We start from the raw sequence: 12394 nt of genomic DNA on the forward strand, positions 1-12394 counted from the left end.
CATGCGCAGTATGAAGAAGGGCTGGCTGATACCTTTTTGGAGGAGAGATAGCTGAATCAGTGAGAAAGGTAAAGTATTATCTCAGGTGGGGCTCTGATGAAGAGTGAGTGCCTTCAAAAAGCGTGAACCAGGATGCTGTACTGAGGCAGCGCTTATACTGGCAGTAAGCACTGATGGTCAGATGACTGTCTGTTTGTCAGAGATGATTTGTGATATACATTTATATCAAGTTCTTTTGTGTCTATAAAACAATAATAAAGTTTTATTGAGGATCGTACACTATGCCGATGCTCTATTTTTATTTCACACGTTATCCCAGGTGGGCTGCACTTAGGGGACTTGGGGGATTTAATAAAGGAAAACTTCACTAAACTCGAGAGAGAGTTGTAAAAAAAAAAAAAAAAAACACGCAAATTAAAGCAGTTCATTAAACAATACCCGTGTCTCTGTGGAGACCATTTATGTCTCAAACCCAAGCTGTAAAACAGGCCATAGTCTTCTTCCCAAATCAAGACTAGGCCCTGCTCCTTTACTGAACTGAACACCACACCTGACATTCAATTGGCAAATACCAACACTTCCACTGCCCACAGAGGTTTTGGCATTTGAACGCTGAATTACAAAAGCAAGCTTAGTTCCAGGAGATGGTTTTATCTTATGCTGGGCAGAATTTAACGTAAGTCATTACTGTAGCAGCACCTGTCACTGCAGATTACAGGCCAATATACAGCATGTATCATTTTCATATCATAAATAATGACAATAACCATTAGTCCAAAGTGCTTAAATAACACAAAAACAAGTTGCCCACTGCCCCTTTCTTGCTTTATAGGCAATGGTAAAAAGAAAAACAAGATGGAGACTTAAAGTGATTGTAAATGATCACATTGTAAAACAACCCCTTCAGTTTAAAATTGAAATGAAGGGCAAAACATTTGTGTATAGATATAAAAATACATTATAAATACCCTTTTCACCATTTTTTATAAGTGATCACATCCATCTATGGGCAAGCTGCTTGTATTGAAGTCGATCAATTGAGTAAAACCTGCATGTTGGATTTTTTTTCCATGCGATAAGTGCTGGCAGCTATAGCCACTAGCAGTGACCACTGCGTTTTAAATACAATAGCACTGTGGGAGGGATTCCCCCATCAACACTGATAAGGGAATCAAGCAATTTAAAAAAAAAAAAAATGCATAATCTATGGGTTGTTTTAGTAAACCTTTCCTAGCAGAAACATGGGGGTCCTTTGAAAATGCCTGTTGTCTGGCTATTACTCTGAACCACAAAAATCAATGTCTGGACTATGTACATAGAAAGAGAGATCAGACTTCTGTCTGAACTCCTAATCAATATAAATGTTAGTAATGAGTTAGTGAAAGTATTGACAGCCATGACAGCCATGCAACTAGGAATTGCAGAATGAGAAGTCAGCAATGGCAACGGCATAACATTTTGCTCATTCTTTAGGTCTCATTCACACTAGCACTCCTGTGTTTAGCTTTCTAAACACAAAACAACTTATATGTCTCCCAGATCACTTTTTCCTGCATTTAGACCCCTTGCACATGGGGCCGTCTACGTGCTGTGCATCACTCCAAGCATTTTGGCCTGCCTGCAGCCTATCAAAGTGTATGGCAGGCTGGGTTGGACAGGGCTGAACTTTGAACGGTACTTGCACTTAGCAATGAAGATCCAGAATGCACAGGGTCCCCAACGTAGGTACCACGGAGTATAGTGTTGTTCAGCCTTGTCTAGCACCAGCCTTCCACAAACTTTAACAGGAAGTGGGGCTGAATGTTGGTTCTGTCCTTCCCAGGTGCACTAAAATGCATTGCACCTAGACAGCCCATACGCAAGGGGCCTTAGATGTTCTTTATCCACTTCTGGACCGTCCCAGGTAGATAAACTGCGGCAGGGCGGCCCTCCTGAGCGAAATCATGTACCTGTACATGATTTCGTGCACTGGGTCGCTGGCGACCCACTTCCACTGTGATTGGCCACAGCAGAAGCCAATCAGCGGGTCCGGCGGACCCAATGTTCTCCGGCACCTTGCGCTCATTCTGAGGAGAGGCAGAACGGCGGTCTGCCTATGTAAACAAGGCAGACCAACATTCTGTGAGAGGGGAAGATGGAGGTCTTGTGTTCCTGCTAAGTAGAAACATGGATCTCTGTCTTCCCCCAGTCAAAGCACCTCCCCAACACAGAAAGCACTCCCTAGGAGCACATTTAACCCTTTGATCGCCCCCAATGTTAACCCATTCCCTGTCAGTGTCATTAGTACAGCGACAGTGCATTTTGTTAGCACTGATCACTGTATTAGTGTCACTGGTCCCCAAAAAGTGTTACTTATTGTCAGATTTGTCGGCCGCAATCTCGCAAAAAAATCGCCGCCATTACTAGTAAAAACAATAAAAAAAAAAAATAAAATTCCATAAATATATCCCATAGTTTGTAGACGCTATAGCTTTTGTGCAAACCAATGTATGTAGCAGAATACATATTGGCCTAAATTGAATAAATTTGATTTTTTACATTTTTTTATTGGATATGTTTTATAACAAAGTAAAAAAATATTATTTTTCTTCAAAATGATTGGTCTTTTTGTTTATAGAGCAAGAAATAAAAACCACAGAGGTGATCAATTACCACCAAAAGAAAGCTCTATTTGTGGGAAAAAAGGACATCAATTTTATTTGGGTACAGCGTCGCATGACTGCGCAACTGTCAGTTAAAGTAGTGCAGTGCCATATTGCAAAAAGCTGCCTGATCATGTAGGGGGGTAAACCTCCCGGGGCTCAAGAGGTTAATGCAGGTTTAGCCACATTTATGTGCGATTACACACATTTTGTCACTTTTAGACGCATTTACATGCATACTCCGATTCCTTCGGTATTGAATTGTATTGTATCAGTAATGTCTGCCCACACGTTGTAAAGCGCTGTGCAAACTGTTGGCGCTATATAAATCCTGTATAATAATAATTTAGGGTTTCAAATAGGATCCTGGTTTCACAGAATTCAGTTTTATCTGAATGCAGGTAAAGTGAACGCACCTAAATGCAGGTAAAGGCTCAGTGTTAATTGTAATTGAAAAATCATTACATTTATATGCGTTTAGAAATGTCCTTTTAAATGCACATTTGACTGTACCAGTGTAAATGAGGTCTTAAAAGGGCAGAAAAATCCACAAGTAGCATCTGTGGTGATACCAACATCACATATACTATGAGCGCCACCTGCTGGGCAATAGAGTGTGATGTTGAAATCCCATAAAGAACAAATTTCATATTGAGTAAGGTTTTCTCTACTTCATGATCTAGCAACTGACAAATGATTACAGTGCATCCAGAAAGTATTGACAGCGCTTCACTTTTTCCACATTTTGTTATGTTACAGCCTTATTCCAAAATGGATTAAGATCATTATTTTCCTCCAAATTTTACAAACAATACCCGATAAGGACAACGTGAAAGAAGTTTGAAATATTTTCAAATTTATTAACAATAAAAAATGAAAACTATCCCATGTACATAAGTATTCACAGCCTTGGCTCAATATTTTGTTGAAGCACCTTTGGCACAATTACATCCTTTTTGTGTCTTTTTGTGTATGATGCTACAAGCTTGGCACACCTATTATTGGGAAGTTTCTCCCATTCTTCTTTGCAGGACCTCTCAAGCTCTATCAGGTTGGATGGGGAGTGTCGGTGCACAGCCATTTTCATATCTCTCCAGACATGTTCAATCGGGTTCACATCTGGGCCACTCATAGAGTTGTCCCGTAGCCACTCCTTTGTTATCTTGGCTGTGTGCTTAGGGTCATTATCCTGTTGGAAGACGAACAATCACCCCCAGCCTGAGGTCCACAGCGCTGTGGAGCAGGTTTTCATCAAGGGTGTCTCTGAACATTGCTGCATTCATCTTTCCTTCAATCCTGACTAGTCTCCCTGTTCCTGCCACTGAAAAACATCCCCACAGCATGATGCTGTCACCACCATGCTTCACTGTAGGGATGGTATTGGCCAGCTAATGAGCGGTGCCTGGTTTCTTCCAGACATGATGCTTGTCAGTCAGGCCAAAGAGTTCAATCTTTGTTTCATCAGACCAGAGACTTTAGTTTCTCATGGTCTGAGAGTCCTTCAGGTGCCTTTTTGGCAAACTTCAGGCGGGCTGTTATGTATCATTTACTGAGGAGTGCCTTCCGTCTGGCCACTCTACCATACAGGCCTGATTAGTGCTGCAGAGGCGTTTTTTCTTCTGGAAGGTTCTCTCTCCACAGAGAAACACTGGAGCTCTGTCAGAGTGACCATCGGGTTCTTGGTCTCCTCCCTGATTAAGGACCTTCTCACTCGATCGTTCAGTTTGGCCAGGTGGCCCGCTCTAGGAGGAGGAGTCCTGGTGGTTCCAAACTTGTTCCCTTTACGGATGATGGAGGCCACTGTGTTTATTGCGACCTTCAATGCTGCAGAAATTTTTCTGTACCCTTTCCCACATCATTGCCTTGGTACGATCCTGTCTCGGAGGTTTACACACAATTCATTGGATTCATGGCTTGGTTTGTGCTCTGACATGCACGGTTAGCTGTGGGACCTTATATAGACAGGTGTGTGCCTTTACAAATCATGTCCAATCAACCGAATTTACCACAGGTGGACTCCAATTAAAGTGGGGTACACACTTTAAGAAAATTGGGCGAAAGTTAGTCCGATTTTCCTCTATGTTTCACAGCAAATTGGAAACCGATGAATGAAAATTCGTATGAAAAGTCTCACGAAAATTCTCCAATGCACTCTATTTCTAACATTGTGAATGAAAGTGCACAGTTCTATGTTTTTCTTTGAAATCAACTGGATTAATGTTAAACAAAAATGTAACATTAGGGCTCCATTCACACCTAAGCGTATTGCAACAACAGCTGCTGCACCGCATTTTTTTTTTTTTTTTTTTTTTAGCTTGTGGTGCATTTTTTGGGCGGCACCATTCATTTTACTGGGTCTCCCTAAGCTCCAAAAGCACTGCAAAGAAGCTCACGGACCAAATTTTGGCACAGAGCCAGGAGCATTTGGCGGTGCGATTTTTGCTGCTATATTAGTGTGTTTTGTCACTCGACATTTGCTGCAGAATCGACCGCGTTTGGGGTGCCATTAAGAAATAATGGCATCGCAAAAAAGTCCAGTGTTTTGCCTCGATTCTAGAATCGTGGTCATATCTGCGCGATTCCAGTACGCTCAGGTGTGAATGGAACCTAACTGCAGAGGAGAAATACATTTTGCTTCTAGCTAAAATAATGCAACCAATGAATTCACTAGAGACCAGTCACATCACAGAGGAAAGGGGGGCATAATAAAACAACCTATGTAACACTGATACTTTTTTTAATGTCATGTGACAGTGGCCCATGTGTCAGTAGATTTTTTATTTTATTTAGTTTTTTTCATTGTTTTTTTTACAGTTTTATTTTTTTACAATTTTAATTTTTTTTAATTATTTTTTACAATTTTATATTTTTTATTTATTTATTTTTTTTTTTACAATTTAACATTTAAATATTTATTACAATTTTTTCTGTTTTTTCTTTTTTATGAGCCCTGTTTGGGGGGGGGGGGCTTTGGTAAGTTATCAGGGGTCTAAACAGACCCCTGATATCTCTCCTTTGAGACAGGGAAAGGGACTGAGGATAGAGATTCCCCAGTCCCTTTCTCGCAGCCTCAGTTGCACTGAAAATGAATGGACAGGAGACAGAGGCTCCTCTCCATTCATAAATTAAAACATCGTAAACACAGGTTACGATGCTTCAGTTATGAATGTACAGAGTCAGTGATCACTGACTCTGTGCATTTGGAAAAGGAGGGAGCCGGTAAATGACATGTTTACCGGCTCCTTCCTCCGATCTCCATCCTGAAAGATCCAGGACAGGGGGGGGACCGGAGGAGGACCCGGAGAGCCAGGGAGGACACAGGGGGACCCGGAAAAGGTCATGGAGAGTCGGGGAGGATGCAGGGGAACCCGGAGGAGGACACAGAGGGGAACCCGGAGGACGAAACGGATCGGGACCTGGAGGAGGACCCGGGGAGCACAGAGGGGGACAGCCGGTGGTGATTGGTGTGGCGATGGGGGCTGTTACAAGCACCCATCTCCCTGACAGCCGTGGGAGGGAGAGGAGGAGAAGCGGCTGTCAGAAAAGCTATACAGGGAGATCGCTGCTTGCAACTCCCACCCATCGCCACACCGATCATCCCTGAGGCTGCCCAAGTATCGGGTCAAGCATCGGAACATTTGCACAAGTACATGTACTCATGCAAATGCCCGGTATCGGTACAACCCTAATTGTGAGGAAAGGGTAAAAATCCTCTATCACTGCTGTCTGTGCCCCATTTAAAGTATATGTGAACCCCTACGTTGTAAAACAACCCATTCAGTTTAAAACAGAAATGAAAGGCAAAACATTTGTGTGTGTATAAAACTAAAATAACTTTTTTATCTTTTTCTTATCACTTAATCTCTGTTCTTAGCTGCACAAGGGCCTTTAAAGAGGTGAGGGTGGAGAAAGAGCAGTACACTGATCCTCCCCGCAAATGGCTGTGCAGGAAGGGGGGGGGCATATCAACACAAGTCTTGGCCATTGGAGGACAAGCAAGCAGAAAACTGACTGCACTGGGATGGATGTGTTTTCATGCCTAGAGTGGTCACTTTGACATAAGAAAACAGGGAGACTGGCAGGATCACCAGACATTTTACAAAAGGAAGCAATACAAATAGGACAGGCTACTTTTTAACAAGTACAAGGTACAACAAATACATATCAAGACTATGAATTGTGTGGGTAACATATTCTTTAAGGAGAATTGGCGATGACTTATCTAAGTCATTGATCACATTTTCCTTTTCATTTGTGCAGTATGAAAAAAAAGAATCTATTTGCTCAAAGAAGCACAGATCATCTGTAACAATTCTTATCTCAGTCTCCATTCACACCTATGCAGTTTGCTTTTGAGAGCTTCTGCAGTGCTTTTTAGTGCAATTTTGCAGCCATTTGTGTTTATGCCTTTTTTTTTTTTTTGCCAAATTTGTTGTAGGGCAGATTAAAAAAATGCAAATTGCAGCAAAATCGAGGCAAAAAACGCACTGCATGCTTTTCTGTCACTTCTTTTATTGAACCAAAATCGCAAAAAAAAGCACCGTTTTGCATTCACAAAAGTCCCCGACCCTTTCCAAAAACGCAGAGGCACAAAAATGCATTGATGTGAATGTGTTCCATAGGAACCCATGTCAAAAAAAAGTCTGCGTTTCTGCAAAAAGCAAAGAAGCATGAAAAAATGCATTGGTGTGAATGGAGCCTCAGACAGATACAGGATACTACTGCATCCTACACTTCATTCAGGTATCGATTTGTAGCAATGAGACACAGCAACCCATCACCAGCATCTGCTTCAGTAGAGGAGGTTGCAACATTCTCATTACAAAGTAATGGAATACAGACTCAAAGCCATCAGTCTGCATCTTAAGAAAAAGGCATACTTGGTAAACACAAAACCTCTTTAAACCGGTAGGAAACCGCCATTTTTTTTTTTTTTAAACCTGCAAGGCAAAGTTATAATGTGCTAGTATGCTTCGCAAGTAAATATCTCGGTAAAAAATAACCAAGGGAGTTTACTCCCACTTTAAAAAATAGCTAGGGACATTAAGTAATTAAATATCTGCCTTTTTACCTAGTAGTATTTTGACAGCCGTCATCACAGGCCTGGTCCAGTGTAAACACTGCTTTGTTTACAATTAGCAGTCTGCACTGATCAACAATACAGCATAGAGCATAACCAGATTTTTGATTTAAAGCCTTTTGTGCTAGGAGCCAGAAAGTATGACTTCTCTAATGCACTCATTCAGTCACTAGAGAAACAGACCACAAACTGCTGAATAAAAGCATTTCCTGCATACGTTTAACCACTTTAGCCCCGGAAGGATTTACCCCCTTCCTGACCAGAGCACTTTTTTTGCAATACAGCACTGCGTCGCTTTAACTGACAAATGCGCGGTCGTGCGACGTTGCACCCAAACAAAATTGACGTCCTTTTCCAACAAATAGAACTTTCTTTTGGTGGTATTTGATCACCTCTGCGTTTTTTATTTTTTGCGCTATAAACAAAAAAAGAGCGACAATTTTGAAAAAGAAGCAATATTTTTTACTTTTTGCTATAATAAATATCCTCAAAAAATATATTAAAAAACAAAAATGTATTTCTCAGTTTAGGCCATTATGTATTTTTCCACATATTTTGGTAAAAAAAAAAATATCGCAATAAGCATATATTGATTGGTTTGTGCAAAAGTTATAGTGTCTACAAAATAGGGGATAGATTTATGGCATTTTTATTATTATTATTTTTTTTTTTTATTAGTAATGGCGGCGATCTGCGATTTTTAGCGTGACTGCGACATTATGGCGGACACATCGAACACTTTTGACACTATTTTTGTGACCATTGTCATTTATACAGCGATCAGTGCTATAAAAATGCATGGATTACTGTAATTACTGTGTAAATGACACTGGCAGGGAAGGGGTTAAACACTAGGGGGCGATCAAGGAGTTAAGTGTGTCCTAGGGAGGTGTTCTAACTGTGGGGGGACGGGCTCACTACAACATGACAGCGATCACTGCTCCCGATGACAGGGAGCAGTAGATCTCTTTCACTAGGCAGAACGGGGAAATGTTTGTTTACATAGGCATCTCCCCGTTCTTCTGCTCCGTGACACAATCGCGGGCCCCCGGCGGACATCAAGTCCCCGGGATCCGGCGGACTGTGATGGCGGTGATCTGCGATTTTTATCAGGACTGCCACATTATGGCGGACACATCGGACAATTTTGACAAATTTTTGGGACCATTGGCATTTATACAGCGATCAGAGCTATAAAAATGCATTGATTACTGTAAAAATGTCATTGGCAGGGAAGTGGTTAACACTATTTATTTATTTATTATTATTTATTTATTTCAGGTACTTATATAGCGCCGTCAATTTACGCAGCGCTTTACATATACATTGTACATTCACATCAGTCCCTACCCTCAAGGAGCTTACAATCTAAGGTCCCTAACTCACATTCATACATACTAGGGACAATTTAGACAGGATCCAATTAACCTACCAGCATGTCTTTAGAGTGTGGGAGGAAACCAGAGTACCCGGAGGAAACCCACGCAGGTACAGGGAGAACATGCAAACTTCAAGCAGGTAGTGTCGATCAAGGGGGCGATCAAGGGGTTAATGTGTTCCCTAGTGTGTGTTCTAACTGAAGGGGGGGGGGGACTGTGTAGGGGAGATGACAGATCGCTGTTCATACTCTGTATGAACAGACGATCTGTCCCTTCTCCTCTCAAGAGAACTGGAAACTGTGTGTTTACACACACAGATCCTGGTTCTTCGCGTGTCAGTAGCGATCGCGGGAGCCCAGCGGTGATCGTGACCGCCGGGCACTCGCATTGGCTCCAAGGGCGAGCAGCAGGCGCGCGCCCCTAGTGGCCACAGGGTAAAGCGACGTAACATAACGTTGTTTCGCCCAGCCGTGCCATTCTGCCGCAGTACAACTGCAGCGGCTGGTCGGCAAGTGGTTAAAGTGTTCAGGATATCTATGGTCAAAATTTCTATTCATATATTCATTTCCACTTTTTAGTTTTGCCTCCTATTACTCTGAATGATATTGCAATTTGTAAACTTAATTGTGAAGATCCCCACGCATTTAATTCCTTGAATTCTGTGACAAAGTCACTATGCCCTGTGAGTAGGCACTGCTGTGTCATATATTTCACAGAGCCTGCCTTCTGAACAAGAGGAGTTTCAGGAGGCGGAGTCAATACAGGAATCACAGCTTGCAGGCAGCAAGGTACCTGGGGATATGTAGTCCTTAGATATTGAAAGTAAACAGCAGAGTAGAAGCTTCAAAACATGCAGGGAATCAAGGAAGTTGTGGGAAGTGATGACCAGCAGAAAGGCAGAACCCACAACATTTTAAGTAAGCCAGTGGTTCTCAACTCCTGTTCTCAGGACCCACTAACAGGCCAGGTTTGCAAGATAACTGAAATACATCACAGGTGATATCATTTGCTGCTCAGTGATTGCAGTATTCTAGTCTGCATCTCCCCAAGGTAATACTTACAATCTGGTCTGTTGGTGGGTCCTGAGGACAGGTGTTGAGAACCACTGAAGTAAGCTTATATTAGACTGTCAAAAATAACTATTATATGTATTATTTTTGCAGTGCTGATGACCATAGATTTCCTTTAATCAGGGTACATACCTTGGATGTGGTTCCTATCAGTACACCATCCTGACTCCAACAAATGCTCTGCACAAGGTCACTGTGATTATCCAGCGCTAAAAAACAGGAAAAGAGAGATACGAGGGTCACTTCCACTTCTATAAAGGGGTACAAGACACACTTCATTGTCCAAACAAGCATAGTGATGGGATAAGCAATAAAAACATGAACGATTTACAACATTGATCAATACACTGAGCTGTGGCATTTGTTAAAAACTAGAGCTGATTTTGTTTTTGTCTTTCTATTTAAAAGGTAACTTTAGTCAGAAAATTAAGTCCTGCTAAATCACATCAGGATGGCCCATTTTCCAGGTATAGCTACTGTATGTAAAACATTAGAAATAAGGGCCTATACTGTTTAAAATCCAGTTTAATATACTGTCTCGCCCCGCTCTGCACATGCGCAGTTGCTCTCTATTATTAGGCACTGTGCCGAATCTGCTGACAGACTTAACCATCTCCCGCCCCCAGTACAGACAAATAATGGCAGGCGGGGTGCTCTTTTGTTCTGGCACATATGAAGTCGTCCCACTCTCGCCGTGCAGCACGGTAATCGGTGGCGCACTGTGTCCCCGACGCATGCCCGATCTCGGTAAAGAGCCAATGATGCAGCTCTTTACCCATGTGATCAGCTGTGTCCAATCACAGCTGATCACATGTAAACAAGGAAATGCCGGTTATCGCCTTTCAGTGCCTGCACATCAGTGTTGCCTTTCAGTGCCTGCACATCAGTGCTGCCTTTCAGTGCCTACACATCAGTGCTGCCTTTCAGTGCCTACACATCAGTGCTGCCTTTCAGTGCCTGCACATCAGTGCTGCCTTTCAGTGCCTGCACATCAGTGTTGCCTTTCAGTGCCTGCACATCAGTGCTGCCTTTCAGTGCCTGCACATCAGTGCTGCCTTTCAGTGCCTGCACATCAGTGCTGCCTTTCAGTGCCTGCACATCAGTGCTGCCTTTCAGTGCCTGCACATCAGTGCTGCCTTTCAGTGCCTGCACATCAGTGCTGCCTTTCAGTGCCTGCACATAAGTGCTGCCTTTCAGTGCCTGCACATCAGTGCCGTCAATCAGTGCCCATAAATGCCGCCTATCAGTGCCACATATCAGTGCTGCCTTTCAGTGCCTGCAAATCAATGCCACATATCAGTGCCGCATATTAATGCCTTCTCATCAGTGCAGCCGATCAGTACCCATCAGTGCAGGCTCATCAGTGCATATCAGTGAAGGAGAAAAATTACTTTTTTACAAAATTTTCTAACAGATTCTAAGACAAAATCCCCCAAAATGCCGCCTATCAGTGCTGCCTTTCAGTGCCTGCACATCAGTGCCGCCTATCAGTGCCACATATCAATGGCACTGATTCCACTGATCAGCGAGTGGCACTAATATGATTTTGTTTTTGTTTCTTTGCAAAAAATGAAAACCCCAGTGGTAAATAAATACCACTAAAACAAAGCTCCATCTGTCTCAAACAAAAGGATAAAAACTTCATTTGGGTACAGCATTGCATGACCGCGCAATTGTCATTCAAAATTTGACAGTGCCGAAAGCTGAAAATTGGCCTGGGCAGGAAGGGGGTGAAAGTGCCCAGGAGTGGTTAAGATTTACTGCTGTTCAGGAACTCTGGGCTTCAACAAAATGGCAGGCTCCGGCAAGAAGAAACAGGATCAATGCTGGAGGCAATTTACAGCACATAATTTTCAAGTCTTGCCACAGATTCTCAATTAGATTTAGGTCTGGATTTTGAATGGGCCATTCTAACTCATGAGAATGCTTTGATCCAAACCATTCCATTGTAGCTCTGGTTTAGGGTTGTTGTCCTGCTGGAAGGTGAACCTCCACCCCAGTCTTAAGTCTTTTACAGACTATAACAGGTTTTCTGCTAGGATCGCCCTGTATTTGGCTTCATCCATTTTCCCATCAACTCTGAACAGCTTCCCTGTCCCCTGCTGAAGAAAAGCATCCCCACAACATGATGCTGCCACCACCATGTTTCATGGTGGAGATGGTGTGTTCAGGGTGATGTGCAGTGTTAGTTTTCCACCACACATAGCGTTTTGCTTTTAGGCC

At 42.6% G+C, this 12394-nt stretch overlaps 1 protein-coding gene across 1 annotated transcript in view; it reads right to left on the minus strand.

Annotated features, from left to right (window-relative positions):
- The window catches only part of CORO7 (coronin 7), a 317064-nt gene that overhangs the window by 251452 nt on the left and 53218 nt on the right, over positions 1 to 12394 (minus strand). Inside the window, exon 6 of the mRNA XM_073636587.1 lies at positions 10304 to 10380. Within this exon, the coding sequence (XP_073492688.1) occupies positions 10304 to 10380 (77 nt within the window). The remainder of the gene's footprint in view (positions 1 to 10303; positions 10381 to 12394) is intronic.

Source organism: Aquarana catesbeiana, linkage group LG06, assembly GCF_042186555.1.
Source record: "Aquarana catesbeiana isolate 2022-GZ linkage group LG06, ASM4218655v1, whole genome shotgun sequence".
Taxonomy (NCBI): domain Eukaryota; kingdom Metazoa; phylum Chordata; class Amphibia; order Anura; family Ranidae; genus Aquarana; species Aquarana catesbeiana.